At 44.3% G+C, this 25048-nt stretch overlaps 1 protein-coding gene across 1 annotated transcript; it reads left to right on the top strand.

Moving 5' to 3' along the window:
- The first annotated feature begins 752 nt into the window (after positions 1–752).
- ephx5 (epoxide hydrolase 5) lies at positions 753–23970 on the top strand. Its single transcript, XM_084141697.1, has 9 exons — positions 753–950; positions 6712–6937; positions 9626–9806; positions 10049–10258; positions 15355–15484; positions 16298–16521; positions 19832–19940; positions 20356–20469; positions 22803–23970. The coding sequence occupies exons 1-9, from the start codon at positions 928–930 to the stop codon at positions 23002–23004; spliced, it is 1419 nt and encodes a 472-aa protein (XP_083997823.1). The 5' UTR covers positions 753–927; the 3' UTR covers positions 23005–23970.
- The last annotated feature ends 1078 nt before the right edge of the window (positions 23971–25048 follow it).

Below are 25048 nucleotides of genomic sequence, written 5' to 3' on the forward strand. Positions count from 1 at the left end.
CTTAATATTCTGGCACATCAGCATGTCTTTGTTTATGAAACCATACTGAAGTACAATTTCACGAAATGCCCCACATCTGTCATTTTAACAACTGTCCTCCTTTAAAACAACTGGTTACAATATTATGACTTGTGTTTTTTTCCCCTCTGTGGCCCTAATATTCTATCATTTTATATATAGCCTTATAGTCTATGGGAAACTGTAAATTATCTAATGATAGCAACATCATCTAAAAATCATTTTTTATCCAAAATCATTGAAATTAATGATCACAAACGTTTAAATAATGACAGTGGGTCTAGTTATATGTGATAACAATGTATAGTGAGCAGTGAAATAACTATTGGTTTCCATTTGTGGTGACTGCTGACTGACATTAGGGATGAGATTAAATAGATCCTGGAATTTAGCCTGGTCTGGAGCAGGCTAGCTCCACAGAATAAATCTCCATGGTAATTTATACCATAACATATCCTCCTGCCCCCTATCCATCTTTAGTGCAACCGGATTACGGATCAATTGAGCCAGGATCACCAAGATATCCTGGCTTAATCCCTTATCCTAGTTTTGTGCAACAGGCCCCAGGTCGCAGTTGTAAATGAGAACTTGTTCTCAACTGGCTTACCTGGTTAAATAAAGGTGAAATAAAATACAAATTTGGACGGTAAGATGACACGACTCAATATCGCCATCTGCGGGCCTTTGGGCTAACCAGCTTCAATTAGCTTCACATTACAGCTCAGGCTTCATCCGTACTAAGATGGTGGATATTACTCGTCTGCCTGCCGCTAACTCTAGCAGGCTTGTAAATCACTTAAATCGGAGATTCCCGTGTTCACAGTTGATTTGAATGCAACAAACGTCCAGACTTCAATCAATGACGCACAGACAAAACGCCCTTTGGAACTGCTGGAGTCTTGAGTAAACATGCAGACAATTGAAGTTCTGAAGTGAGTACTTCTTTATGTGGATAAATAGGGCGTATTTGATCAATCTATTGCCTAAGTGTATATGCATAGCCTATAGATGTGGTAAATATGAGGTCAATAGGACGCAGACCGCGGGGGATAGAAGAAGGACGCCAGATTGGCGGAGCACATTCAACACATCTGATCTAACTAAGTGGATATTCGTCAAACTATGATTGATGTATTGGTACATGACCACAATGTGGTTACCGATGTTCGAATTGGATATATTTGGCTGTTTTCGCCGCATAACAGTTAGAAGTCGTCCCTTTTCAGGTTTAGAAGAAGTGACCGCTAAATGCTAACTCCCATTCGTGTAAGCTGGTAGCATAGCTAGGATAGAGAAATCCGGGGTTGGAGGTCTGCCGTTTTCTGGTTGCAAAAATTCTAATAGTTTCACTAATTTCAGTTTTATGTGACAACAAGCAAGTATAGTGTAGATAATCATTGTACCATCTAAACTGTTGTGAAATATATTTTACATAACCACAAATATAGTAATTTCAGCTGTTTTGAAGCTGGTATACAAAACATAAAGTAAAGAATGAAACGGAAGCATAGAAATGGCGCAGATAGAACAGATCTACCGCTTCTTAGACTTGCTTTCAATGAGAATGACAGATCTAGAACTCGCGTTTCTATGTGAACTTGTTGGTTTGCCCAACAGTTATATATTGCAGCTTTAAAATATAACTGTAATTCAGTTGATTGGTGATGACATGAAAATGTTTTATTTTATTTCACTTTTATTTAACCAGGTAAGCCAGTTGAGAACAAGTTCTCATTTACAACTGCGATCTGGCCAAGATAAAGCAAAGCAGTGCGATAAAAACAACAACACAGAGTTACATATGGGGTAAAACAAAACATAAAGTCAAAAATACAACAGAAAATATATATACAGTGTGTGCGAATGTAGTAAGTTATGGAGGTAAGGCAATAAATAAATAGGACATAGTGCAAAAATAGTTACAATTTCGTAATTAACACTGGAATGATAGATGTGCAAAAGATGATGTGCAAATAGAGATACTGGGGTGCAAATTATCAAAATAAATAACTGGAAGGAATGGCGGCCAAAGGAGGTGTTGGCTTTGGGGATGACCAGTGAGATATACCTGCTGGAGCGCAGACTACGGGTGGGTGTTGCTATGGTGACCAGTGAGCTAAGATAAGACTGGGATTTGCCTAGCAGTGATTTATAGATGACCTGGAGCCAGTGGGTTTGGCGACGAATATGTATTGAGGGCCAGCCAACAAGAGCGTACAGGTCACAATGGTGGGTAGTATATGGGGCTTTGGTGACAAAACGGTTGACACTGTGATAGACTACATCCAATTTGCTGAGTAGAGTGTTGGAGGCTATTTTGTAAATGACATCGCCGAAGTCAAGGATCGGTAGGATAGTCAGTTTTACGAGGGCATGTTTGGCAGTGAAGGAGGCTTTGTTGCGAAATAGGAAGCCGATTCTAGATATAACTTTTGATTGGAGATGCTTCATGTGAGTCTGGAAGGAGAGTTTACGGTCTAACCAGACACCTAGGTATTTGTAGTTGTCCACATACTCTAGGTCAGACCCGTCGAGAGTAGTGATTCTAGTCGGGTGGGCGGGTGCAAGTAGTGTTCGGTTAAAGAGCATGCATTTAGTTTAACTAGTGTTTAAGAGCAGTTGGAGGCTACGGCAGGAGTGTTGTATGGCGTTGAAGCTCGTTTGGAGGTTTGTTAACACAGTGTCCAATGAAGGGCCAGATGTATACAAAATGGTGTCGTCCGCATAGAGGTGGATCCGAGCGTCACCAGCAGCAAGAGCGACATCATTGATTATAAACAGAGAATAGAGTCGGCCCGAGAATTGAACCCTGTGGCACCCCCACAGAGACAGCCTGAGGTCCAGACAACAGGCCCTCCGATTTGACACACAGAACTCTATATATATATATATATTGGGGTTGACATCCATACAATCATCTTAGTCAGATTTTTACCTCAACATGTGTGAAATACACATGTAAACAATAGCCTAAGTGTAGGATACTTTTGCTGGGGGGGGGATGAGTAGGTTTGGGAGGTTACTCCGTGGCATCTTTCCCCCATGTGTTTCCATGGCATTTCCATTGTTTTGGTCGAGTCCATTAACCTATTTACTGCATCTATTGATCCTTCACTAAGCCCCGCCCCCCCCCCCCTTGGTTACTGTTGCTACCTCAGACATTTTCCTGGGAAGCTCCAATTCCCCATTCAAACTACTGGAGAAAAACCCCTCAACGATCTTAAACTGTGTTTTTTAATACACAATCAAGTTGAACACTGTCTACCCCTTGCTAATCAGAGGAGTGTCCTACGAAGCAAGCTAGATCTACTCAGGGTTTTCTAAATCTAACCAGCTTCTAGCCCAAAGGCTGGCAGATGGCGACATTGAGTCGTGTCATCTTTCTGTCCAAAATGCATTGTATGCAGCCGGTAACATGGACCGGTTCGTATCGAAAACATTCTCCATTCAAGCTGCAATAGGCTTTGATTTCCTCCTTAACAGGAACATGTGTACTTTCCTTATCCAACACTGTTTTCCACCATGCTAGAGTGGATGCATGATAATCCTGGATGTTGTGTGTCGCGTTGTTTCAACCGGATTGGCTATCAGACCAGTGGTTCCGTTTTTTTTTACCCTGCTGCATTAGCAGCGTTGCATTAGGTGGAAACCTAGCCCTTGATCATGAGTCTCAGTTCCATTCCATTACACATAAGTACGGAGGGTTTTGTTAAGAGCTCTGACGCTCAATCTGAACATTAACATGCGTCGCTTGCGGAACGGTTTTGGAAGCATAAGGACCTTCTTTCATATCAGCAATAAATATATAATAAATAAAAAAACCAAAATGTTAAATTGACACCTTGATAATGTAGTTAGTGTTCCCACAAGACCATATCTCCATGTTACAGCACTTGTTTACGGAAGACGAGGCGACCACCTGTGCTATCTAGCATGCTCCGAACGCCTGTGTGGAAGCGTAACTCGAGAAGTCTAGTGGAAGTGTAGTTAATCGGATGGCGGCACCCATAGCTGTATGGATCTGTGCAAAACTGTTGCATTAAGTGTATATTTTTATTTGAAGGATTCTTTCTTGCTGATGAAAGATAAGGGCCATATATTTTGAAAGCCGTATCGCAAGCGATGATTATTGACGTTTCTGAACAGCGTCGGAATTGTAGTTCACCTGAGGTAGTTGTGGGCGACGCTAATGGCTGAGAACTGTAGGGACCAGGCAGTGCCGCCTAGAGTTTGAGATCTAGTAGAAACCAAGACTGTTCTCAGGGCAGACCTGGTTGTAGCTAGGTGTATTTTAACTAACCCTTTTCCTAACCTTAACCTAATTCTCCTAACCTGCCACGTTAATTCTCTTAACCTGCTGCGTAAGTTCTCCTCACCTGCTACGAAAATATATTTCTGCTAGTCAAAACCGTCAGACCCGCCCTGAGAACAGTCTTGGTTTCCACTAATGCAATAAGGTTAGGGGTAAAAAAAAAGACTGCAGCAACCTGATTGGCCGAAATGCGATCCACAACATCCAGGATGAGCTTTGAGCCTCTCTAGCATGGTGGAGGGAAATGGTGTTTCATAAGGAAAGTACTAATGTTTCCCCAATCGAAGCCTTTAGGTAGGAACCGGTCCACGAGGGATACGAATGTATTGCCGGCTGCATACAATGCATTTGGACGGTAAGATGACACGAGTCAATATCGCCATCTGCGGGCCTTTGGGCTAACCAGCTTCAGTTAGCTTCATGCTCAGGCTTCATCCGTACTAAAATGGTGGATATTGCTCGTCCGCCTGCCGCTAACTCTAGCAGGCTTGTAATCACTTAAATCGGAGATTCCCGAGTTCACAGTTGATTTGAATGCAACAAACGTCCAGACTTCAATCAATGAAGCACAGACAAAACGCCCTTTGGAACTGGAATCCCCCAGCACCCCCATCCCGAAACATCTTCCCGCGGCCATGGTGCCACATTAACTTTTATTTCATTTAGATTTTCGGCACAAAATACATCTTTCAAATTCAGCTATGGTGTGAAATAGGCTCTTAGAAGTGCCGTTTTTATTTGATAATCGTTAATGCCGTTTTTGGTGTGCATATCATTGCACAAGCAACTTTTTTCCCACTCCGATCGATATATTTTTTATTAAGTCATACAAAAGTGTTACATTGCGTGAAGTTTAAAACACATTCTGTCATTACTAAATGTGTAATGTGCTATATTTTAACGTTACTATTTTTTGACAAAAAAAAACATTTGATTTTAAAATATTTAATCCATCGTCTTCCTCAAAGGAAGGGGATGATGACGCAATCGGATTTCATTGGTCCTCCGGCTCAGTCATTTAATTCAGGGAAAGTGGAGTCAGCCTGCCTTGGAGCAGGTTAGTTCTGAAGGATTCATTGCCAGAGTCTATTCAACTGTCACCATGTTCTCCAAATGCTTGAGTGATTGGGGCAGTGTCGCTGTTGCACTTGGAAACAAACGTACAAATTTCATATAGCTGACACATTTAAAATTGCCAAAATTTGCATTACCAAAGATTTTTCCCTTTTACAGTGTGGTAGCCTAAAATTATCCAATTGCCGATTAGATTTTCATGCGAATATTCTCAAATCAGCATAAAAACAGTATGCACATTTTCCCACCAGAGATGTTTCCATAAAATTGACTTGTTGCGGATAACAGTCTGTGCGTGATGATGTAGTGCACAAAAAAATTACTTTTGCGGTTAAATTCCCATTTACCTAAATAAAAAAAATACAAGTTTAAATGAGTTCCCATCGCATTTTCAACTACTGATGGTTTTGTAAGAAGAATAAATGTTTTGTTTATATAGCGAATCTGGTCTTGGCGCATGCACTCTAGCAACAGCACGCAGATACAGAGCGGGGTAGGCTACCTACAGGAAGAGAGCGCAGATACAGAGCGGGGTAGGCTACCTACAGGAAGAGAGCGCAGATACAGAGCGGGGTAGGCTACCTACAGGAAGAGAGCGCAGATACAGAGCGGGGTAGGCTACCTACAGGAAGAGAGCGCAGATACAGAGCGGGGTAGGCTACCTACAGGAAGAGAGCGCAGATACAGAGCGGGGTAGGCTACCTACAGGAAGAGAGCGCAGATACAGAGCGGGGTAGGCTACCTACAGGAAGAGAGCGCAGATACAGAGCGGGGTAGGCTACCTACAGAAAGAGAGCAATACAAACAGTTCATATGGAAGGCTGAAGCCAGGCTCGAACTCATTTGTCTACGTGAGATTATTATGGACAAAAGAGCGAGATGTTTATTTGTCAAACGGCAGCCAAGCATTGATGATCGTGTCACCAGAATAAGACCCTCGATTATTTATTGGAGAGAGGCATCAAGCTCATCACCTTGCGCTTTCATCATAATGTAGTGGGAGGACCACACATGGAATTGCGTGACTCCCAAGTTTACTTCGAAATGATGGTTATTATATAAATATTTGCGCATTTTAAAGCATTTCCACGGACATTTCTTGCATAATTAATTTCAGACAAGAAACGATCGCACCTTGTCTATCGTGTTTTTGTCGACATTTGGAAAGTTTACCTACAAATGTTCTGTTTCTGTCATTACATTTTATATTTTTTTTTATCCGACATAGAAAGGTTGGATGGAAACCTGGTTTGTGATGGCAACTTTTTTTTATTTATTTCCGGGTTGTTTGTGTGTTTTTATTCCAGACAGGCCCTCTCCAGCCTGGATCCTACCCAGCAGCAGCAGCTCTTGGTGGCCGGGTCTGCGGTGGCCGTGGGCGGGCTGCTGACCTGTTATTACCGGGTGTATCAGGGGAGGAAGACCAGGAGCATTCCTACAGGGGACGGGTGGTGGGGGGCAGGAGAGAAGCCTCAGTCAGAGGATGAGAAGGTTTTCTCCTTTGAGGTCCAAACTTCCGATGAAGAGATACAGGTAGGATAATAAGGGGATGAAACTTTATTATTATCAAGTTCGTAATAACAAAAGCATAATTGCTGCAAGTCTTATTGTCAGTTTCCACAGGGCACAAACCGTTTAAATCCACTTTGTTTCAACGTAATTTGCCAATATATTGCGACGTGGAATCTACATGTAAAATACATTTTAGATTAGAAAATAATTATGAACGTAAACTGTTGTTTTGAGGGTGAAATTTCAACCACAGGATTGTCATCATGGTAACCACATTTCAACAGACAATTGTATAAAATATGTTGAATGTGTACATTTTAAAACAATGTCAAGATCATCAACATTATATGCACTATCAAGGGAAGGGGGGGACAATTGGCTGGGCAGCACCTCCTGTTGGAGAATTGATGTATCTACAGCTACCCCTTTGTTTCCCATCCAGGGTATTAGCCAAGCCCAGCCATGATATTTGTCACTATAATGATTGTTGAGAGCTCTCCACTTGATTCACTGTTGCTGTCAGTCATTCCAAAGGGTAGGTTTAACAGAGCAAATGCAATGTGACCGTACTTTATCAATCTTATATCATGATCCTCTGTAGCTCAGCTGGTAGAGCACGGCGCTTGTAACGCCAAGGTAGTGGGTTCGATCCCCGGGACCACCCATACACAAAAAATGTATGCACGCATGACTGTAAGTCGCTTTGGATAAAAGCGTCTGCTAAATGGCATATTATTATTATTATTATATTATATCATCAATGATGCTATTTAGCCCTATATAGCATTAGCTAAATCATCAATAGCTATTGTTTCAATTCAACTAAACAGAGAATAAAATAGGGTTTCAAACTCTGGTTGACGTAAAATGTAGTGATTTATTGAATTGTTTAGTTGTCAACACAACCCAATATCAACATTCGAAGGAGATGTATCTTCTGCTTGGATAGTTCCATCTGTGCCAATGACGTAGTCTGGCTTTAATTCTAGTTTGTCTACAAATTTAATAATTTATATTTCATCCAAAAATCGAACTTAAAGAATAGGACTAAATCAAACTATTTGAAAGTGCATTTAAATTTCGATTAGATTTAGTCCTATTCTTTTAACTTTAGATTTTCGGTTTAACTTAGATTTTTTTGGTTGCGATGGAGACGTGATTCCAACACATCAATTATTGATTTGTAGACAAACTGGAATTAAAGCCATTTCGCTACACCGCAATAACATCAGCTAAATATGTGACCAATACAATTTGATTTGATTTGAACTATCCAAGCAGAAGTTAAATCCCCTCAAGTGTTGACAACCAAACATAATTCAATGTCACTTTTGAAAAACAATAAATAACCTATTAACTTGTTAACAAATTATATGTTAGGTTCACGCCCCCAACTCAGCCAAAAATACACATTAAAGAATGGGATTAAGCCATGGCTCAGTTGGTACTATCCAAGTTGGCTGGATGTCAAATTGGCTGGATGTCCTTTGGGTGGTGGACCATTCTTGATACACACAGGGAACTGTTGGAGCGTGGAACAACCCAGCGTCGTTCAGTTCTTGACACAAACCGGTGTGCCTGGCACCTACTACCATACCCTGTTCAAAGGCACTTCAATCTTTTGTCTTTCCCATTCACCCTCTGAATGGAACACATACACAATCTCGAAGCTTAAAAATCCTTCTTTAACCGGTCTCCTCCCCTTCATCTACACTAATTGAAGTGGATTTAACAAGTGACGTAAATAAGGGATCACAGTTTTCACCTGGTCAGTCTGTCATGGAAAGAGCAGGTGTTCCTGGAGTAATGGTGACCAGTACCAGGATAAATAGATACTAATGGTAACCAATAATCAACAGCAGTGTAATGGAGTAATACATATGATCATTTTAGCAGCAGCGTCGGTTGTCTGAGTGGGTAGAGACCTGTGGATGGGCATCGAGTCAGTGTGGATAGTCTGTGGGGGAGGAGGGAACAGTATTTGTTAGCCATTTTAATAGTCTTCTAGCCAGGCGATAGAAGCTGTTTAGGAGTCTGTTTGTCTGAGCCTTGATGCAGCAGTACTGCCTGCCGGACCGGAGCATGGAGAACAGTGATCTCAACTGCAATCCAGGTCATTTGGTTCTGCTATTAGATGAAACACAGTGATAATACATTAATCTGTTGAATAAATAACCAAAATATCTGACATTTTGTATTTCCATATTGCAGTGATGGACTAAATGACAACTAAATAAAAAGTCAGACATTGTTTTTTTTCCATTGGAATTTGATGTTGCTTTTAGATTGTTGAAAGCGTAGTGACAACACATTGGAAATTCAATTAACTTTTGGCTGTCTTTTTTGAGTGGGTGAGTATAGGTTGTAATCTCATTGATCAACGTCTCAACTAAATATTACCCAGTTGTCCACTTTGAAATGACGTGGTGTGCCCAGTGGATTATGATTGAGTACCTTGTAACTTTGTATGTCCACAAGACATTTCTTCTTCTTCCTCCTCATTTTACATTTTACATTTTAGTCATTTAGCAGACGCTCTTATCCAGAGCGACTTACAGGAGCAATTAGGGTTAAGTGCCTTGCTCAAGGGCACATCGACAGATTTTTTCACCTAGTCAGCTCGGGGATTAGAACCAGCGACCTTTCGGTTACTGGCACAACGCTCTTAACCACTAAGCTACCTGCCGCCTCCTCCTCCTCCTCCTCCAGGACCTGTATGACCGTATTGACAGGACGCGGTACACTGAGCCGCTGGAGGACGCAGGCTTCCAGTACGGCTTCAACTCTACCTACCTGAAGGAGGTGGTCTCCCACTGGAGGCACACGTTTAACTGGAAGAAGCAGATTGCAATACTCAACAAGTACCCTCACTTCAAAACCAATATAGAAGGTCAGTAGCCTGACGATGATCACGTCATGATCTTGATAGTGCCAGTTGCTGTCTGTCTCGCTCTGTGTTTGGCATTTGTCAGGAATAATCCTTAAAGTCAGTTTTTAAATGTTGCTATAGAGAGTAAGACATTTTTTATAAAGGCTCATACATGCTTATAACAAGTTACAAAGCCTTCAAGTGTTACCCCAATGTTTTACCCACTGCTCCCATCCTCTACCCCTGATTCCTTTTCCCTTCAGGATTGGATGTACACTTCATCCATGTGCGTCCACCTCACCGTGAGGGCCAGAGGGTGTTGCCTCTAATGCTGGTGCACGGCTGGCCTGGCTCGGTCTATGAGTTCTACAGGATCCTGCCCCTACTCACTGACTCGCTGGACAGTCTGGCTTTCGAGGTCATCTGCCCTTCCATCCCTGGATATGGATTCTCCGAGGCCCCTCATAAGCAAGGTGAGGACTTGCTCATGGGGCATAACCTCCAAAGCAGGGGTGTCAAACACATTCTGCCTCGGGGGCCGCATTCGGTCTTCAACGAGGTCCAAACGGCTGCACTGAATGTGTTTTATTAACTCACTGTCAAAAAAAAAGAATAACGTTTTTTTAAAATGTCGATGCTCCCTGACTGTCTAGCTTTCATTTAGGTGAATATTAGTGAGCTGGACACAGTCAAGAAACTATATGAATGTACACTGAACAAAAATATAAACGCACCATGCAAAGTGTTGGTCCCTTGTTTCATGAGCGGAAATTAAAGAACCCAGAAATCTTCCATACGCACAAAAAGCTTATTTCTCTCAAATTCTGTCCACAAATTTGTTTACATCCCTGTTAGTGAGCATTTCTCCTTTGCCAAGACAATCCATCCACCTATCATGTGGCATATCAAGAAGATGATTAAACAGCATGATCATTACACAGGTGCACCTTGTGCTGGGGACAATAAAAGGCCACTCTAAAATGTGCAGTTCTGTCACACAACACAATACCACAGATGTCTCAAGTTTTGAGGGAGTGTGCAATTGGCATGCAGACTGTAGTAATGTCCACCAGAGCTGTTGCCATGAATGTTCATTTCTCTACCATAAGCCGCCTTCAACGTCGTTTTAGAGAATTTGGCAGTACGTCCAACCGGCCTCACAACCGCAGACTATCTGTAACCGCGCCAGTCCAGGACCTCCACATCCAGCTTCTTCACCTGCGGGATCGTCTGAGACCAGCCACCCGGACAGCTGATGAAACTGGGTTTGCACAACCAAATAATTTCTGCACAAACTGTCAGAAACCGTCTCAGGGAAGCACTTCTACGTACTCGTCATCCTCACCAGGGTCTTGACCTGACTGCAGTTCGGCGTCGTAACTGACTTCAGTGGGCAAATGGCTCACCTTTGATGGCCACTGGCACGCTGGAGAAGTGTGCTCTAAACGGATGAATCCCGGTTTCAATGGTACTGGGCAGATTGCAGAGAGCATGAATGGTGTCGTGTGGGCGAACAGTTTGCTGATGTCAACGTTGTGAACAGAGTGCCCCAAGGTGGGGTTATGGTATGGGCAGGAATAAGCTACGAACAACACTACATTTTGTCTATGGCAATTTAAATGCACAGAGCTCCTGAGGCCCATTGTCGTGCCATTCATCCGCCGCCATCACCTCATGTTTCAGCATGATAATGCACGGCCCCAATGTCGTAAGGATCTGTACACAATTCCTGGAAGCTGAACATGTCCCAGTTCTTCCATGGCCTGCATACTCACCAGACATGTCACCCATTGAGCATGTTTGGGATGCTCTGGATCAACGTGTACGACCGCGTGTACCAGTTGCCGCCAATACCCAGCAACTTCACACAGCCATTGAAGAGGAGTGGGACAACATTCCACAGGCCACAATCAACAGCCTGATCAACTTTGTGAAGGAGATGTCGTACTGCATGAGGCAAATGGTGGTCACAACAGATACTGACTGGTTTTCTGATCCACGTCCCTACTTTTCTTTTGAAGGTATCTGTGACCAATGCAAATCAGGAGGTGGTGCCCAACCAGACACAATTATTTAGTGTAGAGGTGCTGACTAATGGCGGATAAACTAACTTTTGGTTAAACCATAATGCATAAAATATGAGAGAGAGATGTGACCAACATATGCATATCTGTATTCCCAGCCATGTGAATTCCATTTAGTAGGGCCATATTTATTTATTTAAATTGACTGATTTCCCTTTATGAACTGTAACTCAGTAAAATCTTTTGAAATTGTTGCAATTTGCATTTTATTTTTGTTCAGTGTAGGTCCATTATCATTTCTACACAGTTGTGGTTTGGTTTTAGTCATTGTAAATTATATAGAGTTTGCCCCCCCCCCCCCCCCCCCCCGGCATAGACCACGTTCTGCCACATTGTTCTTTGCAAGAATTTGAGCTGGTGATATCCATATATCTTGCTAAGTGACCTATAATGTATCCCCCTATCTGGTTATACCATATATCTCCACACCACAGTAATACAGGGTTAGGTTACAGTAACCCCATAATGACAGGCCATAACTCCACACCACAGTAATACAGGGTTAGGTTACAGTAACCCCATAATGACAGGCCATAACTCCACACCACAGTAATACAGGGCTAGGTACAGTAACCCCATAATGACAGGCCATATCTCCACACCACAGTAATACAGGGTTAGGTTACATTAACCCCATAATGACAGGCCATAACTCCACACCACAGTAATACAGGGTTAGGTACAGTAACCCCATAATGACAGGCCATAACTCCACACCACAGTAATACAGGGCTAGGTACAGTAACCCCATAATGACAGGCCATATCTCCACACCACAGTAATACAGGGTTAGGTTACAGTAACCCCATAATGACAGGCCATAACTCCACACCACAGTAATACAGGGTTAGGTTACATTAACCCCATAATGACAGGCCATAACTCCACACCACAGTAATACAGGGTTAGGTTACAGTAACCCCATAATGACAGGCCATAACTCCACACCACAGTAATACAGGGTTAGGTTACAGTAACCCCATAATGACAGGCCATAACTCCACACCACAGTAATACAGGGTTAGGTACAGTAACCCCATAATGACAGGCCATAACTCCACACCACAGTAATACAGGGTTAGGTACAGTAACCCCATAATGACAGGCCATAACGCCACACCACAGTAATACAGGGTTAGGGTACAGTAACCCCATAATGACAGGCCATAACTCCACACCACAGTAATACAGGGTTAGGTACAGTAACCCCATAATGACAGGCCATAACTCCACACCACAGTAATACAGGGTTAGGTACAGTAACCCCATAATGACAGGCCATAACTCCACACCACAGTAATACAGGGCTAGGGTACAGTAACCCCATAATGACAGGCCATAACTCCACACCACAGTAATACAGGGTTAGGTTACAGTAACCCCATAATGACAGGCCATATCTCCACACCACAGTAATACAGGGCTAGGTACAGTAACCCCATAATGACAGGCCATAACTCCACACCACAGTAATACAGGGCTAGGTACAGTAACCCCATAATGACAGGCCATAACTCCACACCACAGTAATACAGGGTTAGGTACAGTAACCCCATAATGACAGGCCATAACTCCACACCACAGTAATACAGGGTTAGGTTACATTAACCCCATAATGACAGGCCATAACTCCACACCACAGTAATACAGGGTTAGGTTACAGTAACCCCATAATGACAGGCCATAACTCCACACCACAGTAATACAGGGTTAGGTACAGTAACCCCATAATGACAGGCCATAACTCCACACCACAGTAATACAGGGTTAGGTTACAGTAACCCCATAATGACAGGCCATAACTCCACACCACAGTAATACAGGGTTAGGTTACATTAACCCCATAATGACAGGCCATAACTCCACACCACAGTAATACAGGGTTAGGTTACAGTAACCCCATAATGACAGGCCATAACTCCACACCACAGTAATACAGGGTTAGGTTACATTAACCCCATAATGACAGGCCATAACTCCACACCACAGTAATACAGGGCTAGGTACAGTAACCCCATAATGACAGGCCATAACTCCACACCACAGTAATACAGGGTTAGGTTACAGTAACCCCATAATGACAGGCCATAACTCCACACCACAGTAATACAGGGTTAGGTTACATTAACCCCATAATGACAGGCCATAACTCCACACCACAGTAATACAGGGTTAGGTTACAGTAACCCCATAATGACAGGCCATAACTCCACACCACAGTAATACAGGGTTAGGTACAGTAACCCCATAATGACAGGCCATAACTCCACACCACAGTAATACAGGGTTAGGTTACAGTAACCCCATAATGACAGGCCATAACTCCACACCACAGTAATACAGGGTTAGGTTACAGTAACCCCATAATGACAGGCCATAACTCCACACCACAGTAATACAGGGTTAGGTACAGTAACCCCATAATGACAGGCCATAACTCCACACCACAGTAATACAGGGTTAGGTACAGTAACCCCATAATGACAGGCCATAACTCCACACCACAGTAATACAGGGTTAGGGTACAGTAACCCCATAATGACAGGCCATAACTCCACACCACAGTAATACAGGGTTAGGTACAGTAACCCCATAATGACAGGCCATAACTCCACACCACAGTAATACAGGGTTAGGTACAGTAACCCCATAATGACAGGCCATATCTCCACACCACAGTAATACAGGGTTAGGTACAGTAACCCCATAATGACAGGCCATAACTCCACACCACAGTAATACAGGGCTAGGTACAGTAACCCCATAATGACAGGCCATAACTCCACACCACAGTAATACAGGGTTAGGTACAGTAACCCCATAATGACAGGCCATAACTCCACACCACAGTAATACAGGGTTAGGTTACATTAACCCCATAATGACAGGCCATAACTCCACACCACAGTAATACAGGGTTAGGTTACAGTAACCCCATAATGACAGGCCATAACTCCACACCACAGTAATACAGGGTTAGGTTACATTAACCCCATAATGACAGGCCATAACTCCACACCACAGTAATACAGGGTTAGGTTACAGTAACCCCATAATGACAGGCCATAACTCCACACCACAGTAATACAGGGTTAGGTACAGTAACCCCATAATGACAGGCCATAACTCCACACCACAGTAATACAGGGCTAGGTACAGTAACCCCATAATGACAGGCTGGAGGAGTTATAGAACCTAGAATAGCAATAAATATCTCACTTCTACCGTTTTTTCTTAACAAAATTTTATCAAGCAACATTTCAACATTTTGAATACAATAAGGAGATTTAATAAATAAACCATTTTGTAATTTTCTGATTTGTGGTAATTCATCTTTTTGGCTTTTTAACCCAGCCCTATTCAGTAAAGTCTTACTATTAGTTGACTAAACTAGGAATAGATGAGTTTTTACTAAGGGCTATGGTCTTCTTCTCTGGTGTCATAGTAATGTATCTGCTGTTCTTCTGTGGTGTCCCTCCCTGCAGGGTTTAACTCTCTGGCTGCAGCGAGGGTCTTCCACAAGCTGATGGAGCGTCTGGGTTTCTCCGAGTATTATCTGCAGGGAGGAGACTGGGGCTCACTCATCACTACTAACATGGCCCAGATGAAGCCACAGTAAGAACAATTCTCCACTCTTTTTTTTTTCTAGATGTGTGCACTTGCACACTCTCCGTCATAGATCGTAAAGCGTATCATTTTTTGTAAGCATTGGCTGGAGCAATGTTTGCAAGGCTGGAAAATTGGGAAGCAGCCTGAGAACAGAGTGACAGCCGTCCCCATTCCTCTCCAGTCCGTCCCCATTCCTCTCCAGTCCGGCCCCATTCCTCTCCAGTCCGGCCCCATTCCTCTCCAGTCCGGCCCCATTCCTCTCCAGTCCGGCCCCATTCCTCTCCAGTCCGGCCCCATTCCTCTCCAGTCCGGCCCCATTCCTCTCCAGTCCGGCCCTTTGGAACCCTTTTGATCTTTGTTGATCTCTTAGGTGGAAGCAATGTGGCGGAAGCTCCACCACTATACTGATTATACCCATATAGACCCTTCAGATACACAGCGCCACCACCACATTGATTATACCTATCCAGACCCTTCACATCTGCAAATATCGAAGGGTTGCGTGTCCCCAAACTCGCTCCTGGGGACTCCCAAGGTGTGCACATTTGGGTGTTTGCTGTACAGCACTACACAGATGATTTAACTCCTCAAGTTTTGAGTATTTGAATTAGCTGTGTAGTGCTAGGGCAAAAAAAACAAACATAAGGTGCACCCCTTGGGGTCCCTAGGACTGAGTTTGGGAAACACTAGGTCACGGGGACATTTAGTGTGCACAGAATAAAATGTCTTCAGAGCATCAACGCTACAACCATCAAGCAGACTGATTTTCTCTGTTGGATGACCACAGTCTTTCTGTTCTCTTCCTGTGCTACTGTGTAGGTGTGTGAAGGGTCTCCACCTCAACATGTTTACTAGTGAACAGATGGGGTTGGGTGGCCTGTTTTCTATCCTGATTGGCCGCTACCTGCCCTGGCTGGTTGGGTTCACTCGGGAGGATGTCAGGAGGTTGTTTGGTTCAGGAGGTTTCATGGAGAGGAACGTCTATGAGATCCTCCGAGAGACCGGTTACCTGCACATCCAGGCCACCAAGCCAGACTCCGCTGGTGAGAATGTCATCGCGCACATTTTTATTACCTGATATTTCACCTGGCATTTTGATGATCCACAACTCCCAGGCTTTTAAATGAGTGTTTGAGCATGAGACTGAATTGTTGGTCTGTTTTTACTATTGGTCTGTAGTACTTTTAACAACACCACCACACACACGTGGTGATTTACTTGATCCATATTTTGCTGCAGCCCTTATTGCTGAATAATTAACCCATATTTTTTAACCTGATGTTTATATCTGCTGCTATCCCCAAGGTTTGGAAGGCGGCCCATGTACTTCCCCCTTCACAAAGGTCAATCATTATCGGCCTATTTCTAAACTTTCTTGGCTAGCTAAAATATTAGAATCCTTGATTAATTCTCAGCTAAGATCTTTCGTATCTTTGAAATGTATTCTAAATGTACATCAGTGGGGTTTTAGACCAGGTCATAGTACTATCTCTGCTGCATCCCTAGTTATAAATGATGTGGTTAACTGTATGGATAAAAGGCAACATGGTGCTGCCCTCTTCACTGACCTGTCAAAGGCTTTCGATACTGTTGATCACTCACTGCTAATTCAGAGGCTTTCCTCAATTGGCCTAGACCAGGCGGCAGGTAGCTTAGTGGTTAAGAGCGTTGTGCCAGTAACCGAAAGGTCGCTGGTTCTAATCCCCGAGCCGACTAGGTGAAAAATCTGCCGACGTGCTCTTGAGCAAGGCACTTAACCCTAATTGCTCCTGTAAGTCGCTCTGGATAAGAGCGTCTGCTAAATGACTTAAACCATTAACTTTTATTTTATTTTTTATTACTTGACATAGACCTCAATGGATATCTACTGATGGTGTTACATCAGGTTTCCTGGATATTACGAAAGGTGTCCCGCAGGGGTCGATTCTGGGTCATGTACCTTTTACTGTTTACATGAACAATATAGACATACTGTTGTGTGTGCTATTGCCCCCACGGTTGACCAGGTTCTATCTGAACTACAGTCTACCTTCATTGTATTACAGAAAACCTTTGACCTGAAATTAGTTACCGAATGCCGGTAAAACTAAGTGTGTTGTTCTCTAGAGCATATAAAAAGAAGTCTGATGCAAGCATATGCACTTTGGATGGTGTCCATATTTGATCGTGTCCGTGCTTACAAATATCTGGATAGGTGAAAAGCTGCTGTTTTTTAAAAAGCATATTGATGAGTTAAGAAGCTGAGAATAAAAATAGTCTTCTTCTATAGAAATAGGTCCTGCCTCTCGCTAAATAGTAGACATACGAGTTACCACACCCGATCTCAGGGATGGCTAACTCTGGAAATTCCTTTTGGTCTCTACTGAGTTAGGCAAATCCATTTTTATTCGTCAAATGCTCAGAATAAAACAGGTGTAGACCTTACTGTGAAATGCTTACTTACAAGCCCTTAACCAACAATGCAGAGTAAGAAAATGCTAAATAAACAAAATGTAAATAAAATAAAAAAGTAACAATAACGAGGCTATATACAGGGGGTACCGGTACCAAGTCAATGTGCGGGGGTACGGGTTATTCAAGTTAATTGAGGTCATATGCTCCTGTAGGTAGGGGTAAAGTGACTATGCATAGATAATAAACAGCGAGTAGCAGCAGCATAAAAAAAGAGGGTCTATGCAAATAGTCAGGGTAACCATTGGAGTAACTGTTCAGCAGTCTTATGGCTTGGGGGTAGAAGCTGTTAAGGAGCCTTTTGGACCTAGACTTGGCGCTCCGGTACCAGTCTATGACTTGGGTGGCTGGAGTCTTTGACAAATTGTAGGGCCTTCCTCTGACACCACCTGGTATAGAGGTCCTGGATGGTAAGAAGCTTGGCCCCAGTGATGTACTGGGCCGTACGCACCACCCTCTGTAGCGAGTTGCGGTCAGATGCCAAACAGTTGCCATACAAGGCGGTGATGCAACCAGTCAGGCTGCTATTTTTTCGGATCTGAGGACCCATGCCAAATCTTTTTAGTCTCCTGAGGGGGAATGGGTGTTATCGTGCCCTCTTCACGACTATCTTGGTGTGTTTGGACCATGGTAGTTTGAAGCTCTCGACCTGCTCCACTACAGCCCCGTCGATGTGAATGGGGGCGTGTTCAGCCCTCCTTTTCCTGTAGTCCACAATCTGCTCCTTTGTCTTGCTCATGTTGAGGGAGAGGTTGTTGTCCTGGCACCACACTGCCAGGTCTCTGACCTCCTCCCTATAGGCTGTCTCATCATTGTCGGTGATCAGGCCTACCACCGTTGTCGTCAGCAAATGTAATGATTTTGTTGGAGTCGTGTTTAGCCACGCAGTCGTGGGTGAACATGGAGTACAGGAAGGGACTAAGCACACACCCCTGAGGGGCCCCCGTGTTGAAGATCAGCGTGGCAGATGTTTTGTTGCTTACCCATACCGCCTGGGGGGCGGCCCGTCAGGAAGTCCAGGATCCAGTTGCAGAGGGAGGTGTTTAGTCCCAGGGTCCTTAGCATAGTGATGAGCTTTGAGGGCACTATGGTGTTGAACACTGAGCTGTAGTCAATGAATAGCATTCTCACGTAGGTGTTCTTTTTGTCCAGGTGGGAAAGGGCAGTGTGGAGTGCAATAGAGATTGCGTCATCTGTGGATCTGTTGGGGCGGTATGCGAATTGGAGTGGGTCTAGGATTTCTGGGATAATGGTGTTGATGTGAACCATGAACAGCCTTTCATAGCACTTCATGGCTACAGACGTGAGTGCTACGGGTCGGTAGTCATTTAGGAAGGTTACCTTGGCTGTTCTTGTGCACATGGACTATGGTGTTCTGCTTTAAACGTGGTTATTTCAGACTGTCAGGGAGAGGTTGAAAATGTCAGTGAAGACACTTGCAAGTTGGTCAGCGCATGCTCGGAGTACACGTCCTGATAATCCGTCTGGCCCTGCAGCCTTGTGAATGTTGACCTGTTTAAAGGTCTTACTCACATCGGCTACGGAGAGCGTGATCACACAGTCATCCGGAACAGCTGGTGCTCTCATGCAGCTTTTAGTTTTTCTTGCACCTTATTTGTGGAACAACCTTCAAAATGTTCTTACATTTTATGTTTTGGTGCCGCTAGGGCAGTTCAGATAGCTGATTGAGGACCTTATTACTGATGAATGTGTTTTTTATGACAGTTTTTCTTTCTGCTTGTATTTTATGTAATTCAGGGCTCATCTGTAAAAGAGACCATGGTCTCAGTATGACTCCCTGATAAAAAATAAAGGTTAAATAAAATGCATGGACACACAGACCTCTGAAGGCTTAGCTGTAGTAGTGGTACTAATCATATTGTGGACTGTCTCCCCCTGCAGGTTGTGGAGTGAATGACTCTCCAGTAGGCCTGGCTGCTTACATGCTGGAGAAGTTCTCCACCTGGACTGACTTCAACAACAGGGACTTGGAAGATGGGGGGCTGGAGAGGTAAAAGCAACAGTTAACCCCTGTTTACTTTGGGTTGTGAGTGGAGAAATATATATATATATATATATTTATATTTTTAGGGGGTCAATATATTGATGACCCATCAATTACTCTCACTCAAATGATGGTCAGATCTGCCAAAACTGTAGGGGAAACATTCAATACATCCCCTCAAAACAATGATCCTATTCTATTCTCATGAACATGTTGCCTTGGCAGCACCCATTCACGGTCCTATTCACTAGACACCAAACGGGGAAAAACACCAACTGAAACAGAGGTACTACCTGGGTTGTATTCATTAGTGTACACCGTAGCAAGACATTTTGCAACTGAAAACGTTTCCCATTGGAGAATGAATAAAACCCAGGGCTGTTGATTGGTTCATTGATAAAAGCCTGGTTCCTGTCTTTAGGAAATTCACCCTGGATGACCTGCTGACCAACATCATGATCTACTGGACCACCGGCACCATCGTGTCCTCCATGAGGTTCTACAAAGAGAACATTGAGAACAGACCGGATAACAAGTGAGTGTGTATGTGTGGTGGCATAGTGCTCCAATACGGCGGGGGCTGTTCCTATAGGGTCTGTCCTTTAATACGGCGTGGGCTGTTCCTATAGGGCCTGTCCTTTAATACGGCGGGGGCTGTTCCTATAGGGCCTGTCCTTTAATATGGCGGGGGCTGTTCCTATAGGGCCTGTCCTTTAATATGACGGGGGCTGTTCCTATAGGGCCTGTCCTTTAATACGACGGGGGCTGTTCCTATAGGGCCTGTCCTTTAATATGACGGGGGCTGTTCCTATAGGGCCTGTCCTTTAATACGGCGGGGGCTGTTCCTATAGGGCCTGTCCTTTAATACGACGTGGGCTGTTCCTATAGGGCCTGTCCTTTAATATGACGGGGGCTGTTCCTATAGGGCCTGTCCTTTAATACGACGGGGGCTGTTCCTATAGGGCCTGTCCTTTAATATGACGGGGGCTGTTCCTATAGGGCCTGTCCTTTAATATGACGGGGGCTGTTCCTATAGGGCCTGTCCTTTAATACGACGGGGGCTGTTCCTATAGGGCCTGTCCTTTAATATGACGGGGGCTGTTCCTATAGGGCCTGTCCTTTAATACGACGGGGGCTGTTCTTACAGGGCCTGTCCTTTAATATGACGGGGGCTGTTCCTATAGGGCCTGTCCTTTAATATGACGTGGGCTGTTCCTATAGGGCCTGTCCTTTAATATGACGGGGGCTGTTCCTATAGGGCCTGTCCTTTAATATGACGTGGGCTGTTCCTATAGGGCCTGTCCTTTAATACGACGGGGGCTGTTCTTACAGGGCCTGTCCTTTAATACGACGGGGGCTGTTCTTACAGGGCCTGTCCTTTAATATGACGTGGGCTGTTCCTATAGGGCCTGTCCTTTAATATGACGGGGGCTGTTCCTATAGGGTCTGTCCTTTAATATGACGGGGGCTGTTCCTATAGGGTCTGTCCTTTAATACGACGGGGGCTGTTCCTATAGGGCCTGTCCTTTTAATATGACGTGGGCTGTTCTTACAGGGCCTGTCCTTTAATATGACGGGGGCTGTTCCTATAGGGCCTGTCCTTTAATACGACGTGGGCTGTTCCTATAGGGCCTGTCCTTTAATATGACGGGGGCTGTTCCTATAGGGTCTGTCCTTTAATATGACGGGGGCTGTTCCTATAGGGTCTGTCCTTTAATACGACGGGGGCTGTTCCTATAGGGCCTGTCCTTTTAATATGACGTGGGCTGTTCTTACAGGGCCTGTCCTTTAATATGACGGGGGCTGTTCCTATAGGGCCTGTCCTTTAATACGACGTGGGCTGTTCCTATAGGGTCTGTCCTTTAATACGACGTGGGCTGTTCCTACAGGTCCTTTAATATGACGTGGGCTGTTCCTATAGGGCCTGTCCTTTAATATGACGGGGGCTGTTCCTATAGGGTCTGTCCTTTAATACGACGTGGGCTGTTCCTATAGGGCCTGTCCTTTAATACGACGTGGGCTGTTCCTATAGGGTCTGTCCTTTAATATGACGGGGGCTGTTCCTACAGGTCCTTTAATATGACGTGGGCTGTTCCTATAGGGCCTGTCCTTTAATATGACAGGGGCTGTTCCTATAGGGCCTGTCCTTTAATACGACGGGGGCTGTTCCTATAGGGCCTGTCCTTTAATATGACGGGGGCTGTTCTTACAGGGCCTGTCCTTTAATACGACGTGGGCTGTTCCTATAGGGCCTGTCCTTTAATATGACGGGGGCTGTTCCTACAGGTCCTTTAATATGACGTGGGCTGTTCCTATAGGGCCTGTCCTTTTAATATGACGGGGGCTGTTCTTACAGGGCCTGTCCTTTAATATGACGTGGGCTGTTCTTACAGGGCCTGTCCTTTAATACGACGGGGGCTGTTCTTACAGGGCCTGTCCTTTAATACGACGTGGGCTGTTCTTACAGGGCCTGTCCTTTAATATGACGTGGGCTGTTCTTACAGGGCCTGTCCTTTAATATGACGGGGGCTGTTCTTACAGGGCCTGTCCTTTAATATGACGGGGGCTGTTACAAAAAATTATATATGCTACTTAATAATATATGCCAAGTGACGTACAGTACATTTGTAGTTCGATCGTATGTGATCCTTGCGGGACTTGAACCCATGACCAATCAATCGCAGAACCCTAATCATGCTTGCTTTGTGTTACGATAACAGGCTCCTAATAATGAGATGTTCTAGGTGGTTGTTTTACCTACTTTAGTTGAATGTACTGATCGTAAGACGCTCTGCTAAATGAGTGTCTGCTATGACTAAAATGTAAAATGTATGGCTGTGTTTGTTAACCTGTCTCTTGTGTCCTCAGGACGGCGGTGTATGTGCCTACAGGCCTGGCCGCGTTCCCCAACGAGCTCATGCACGTGCCCCAGCCGTGGGCCAAGGCCAGGTTCAGGAACATCTATTCCTACTCTTACATGCCCAGAGGAGGACACTTTGCTGCCTTCGAGGAGCCACAGCTGCTGGCTGACGACCTGCTGCAGTTTGTTAAGAAGGTGGAGAAGTTGTAGAGTGGATGGATACAACAGAGGTTGAGTGCACTCTCCACTGCTGACAAGTGCCTGGAAGAAAAACCCAACAGGACTGCAGAACGTGATAACACTACAGCTTGGAATTGTAGCTTTGCACTACAAACATTTAGCTTTGATTTAATGCACTGTCTGATTATCAGGTTAATACTTTGTCAAACAATGATGTTAAAACTGCAATATGATCATACTCAGTGATTGTGTTTGTGCAATATTAGGCCTGTGCAGTCTAAACATAAATTGACCAATACTGTAATAAGAAAATGAAATGATCAGCACTTCAAATTCAGATTACAAATGTCTTCCAGATTGCACAAGAACTGTGCGGAAGCAGCCTCAATCACAGATGTCTCTGTTCTTCTCGTTGCAATAATGCACGACTGCTGTAATCATGTCTGTTGTGACGACCCTGTAATGCAGGGGTGTCAAACTCATTCCACGGAGGGCCAAGTGTCTGCAGGTCTTTGGGTTTTTCCTTTCAGTTAAGACCTAGACAACCAGGTGAGGGGAGTTCGTTACTGATTAGTGACCTTAATTCATCAATCAAGAACAAGGGAGGAGTGAAAACCCGCAGACACTCAGCCCTCCGTGGAATGAGTTTGACACGTGCTGTAGTGTCTAATATTTGTGAGGCTGGTTTCCAGGAGTGACCTGGATACAGATTAAGCCTAGTCCTGAACTAAACATTGAGCATGAGATTAGGCTACGTCTTAGACTAAAAACATGTCCAGAAAACCATGATGCATTTTCTGTGGACCCCAGGAAGACTAGCAGTCACTAAGGTGTCAGCTTTATGAGGATCGAAATTAAACAAATGTAACATCCACAAGTCAATAATTCACAAGATGTTGAACACAAGACTTAGGCCTATGTGTGCTGTAATTAATTCAGCTTTTAGCTGCAAAATGTGTATAATTCAAATAAACCTTTAAATACTTTAGTGATCCAGCTTAGACTGACATACAGTGCTGTATATTTCCCAAAGATTGTTTCGTACATTTAAGCAATTGAAAACCAAGACACAACATTTTACAGGTACAGCCTGCGTTGAGTCTCAACCGGATGACAAGTAGGCATACAGTGCACAAAGTCATTTAGCTCTATACAGTCACAGCACCAACGTTGCTTTCATTACAACATACCCAAGCGAAACGTCAATACCTAAGAAGACAACATATCATTCATTAAAAATCATTCTGTACAGATGACGCCAGTCATTCCTATGAACCTTTAAAAACCTAGTGCCTGTACTGGGCTCAGGGTTACAGGGAGACAGGGTTACAGGGTTACAGGGAGACAGGGTTACAGGGAGACAGGGAGACAGGGAGACAGGGTTACAGGGAGACAGGGAGACAGGGAGACAGGGTTACAGGGAGACAGGGTTACAGGGAGACAGGGAGACAGGGTTACAGGGTTACAGGGAGACAGGGTTACAGGGAGACAGGGTTACAGGGTTACAGGGAGACAGGGTTACAGGGAGACAGGGTTACAGGGTTACAGGGAGACAGGGTTACAGGGAGACAGGGAGACAGGGTTACAGGGTTACAGGGAGACAGGGTTACAGGGAGACAGGGTTACAGGGAGACAGGGTTACAGGGAGACAGGGAGACAGGGAGACAGGGTTACAGGGAGACAGGGTTACAGGGTTACAGGGAGACAGGGAGACAGGGTTACAGGGAGACAGGGTTACAGGGTTACAGGGAGACAGGGTTACAGGGAGACAGGGTTACAGGGTTACAGGGAGACAGGGTTACAGGGTTACAGGGAGACAGGGTTACAGGGAGACAGGGTTACAGGGTTACAGGGAGACAGGGTTACAGGGTTACAGGGAGACAGGGAGACAGTGGTCCCTGAGAGAGACCGGTATGGTGCACACATGTCAATCCGCTCGGTCAACACCTCTTGGTCTGTAGTCACAAATCATCCGAGTGCTGATCTAGAATCGGGTACCGTCTGTCCATATAATGTTAGTCATTGTGACCTAAAAAGGTCAAACTGACCTGAAATCAGCACTCCAGTTTGGCCT

Source organism: Coregonus lavaretus, assembly GCF_964263955.1.
Source record: "Coregonus lavaretus genome assembly, chromosome: 25".
Taxonomy (NCBI): Eukaryota; Metazoa; Chordata; class Actinopteri; order Salmoniformes; family Salmonidae; genus Coregonus; species Coregonus lavaretus.

Bases quoted from the DNA above. Each gene is read 5' to 3' on its own strand.
- ephx5 (XM_084141697.1), top strand. From the start codon at position 928: ATGCAGACAATTGAAGTTCTGAA. The intron at 6,938-9,625 runs GTAGGATAATAA...CTCCTCCTCCAG, and splicing joins CTTCCGATGAAGAGATACAG to GACCTGTATGACCGTATTGA. The intron at 10,259-15,354 runs GTGAGGACTTGC...CCCTCCCTGCAG, and splicing joins CGAGGCCCCTCATAAGCAAG to GGTTTAACTCTCTGGCTGCA.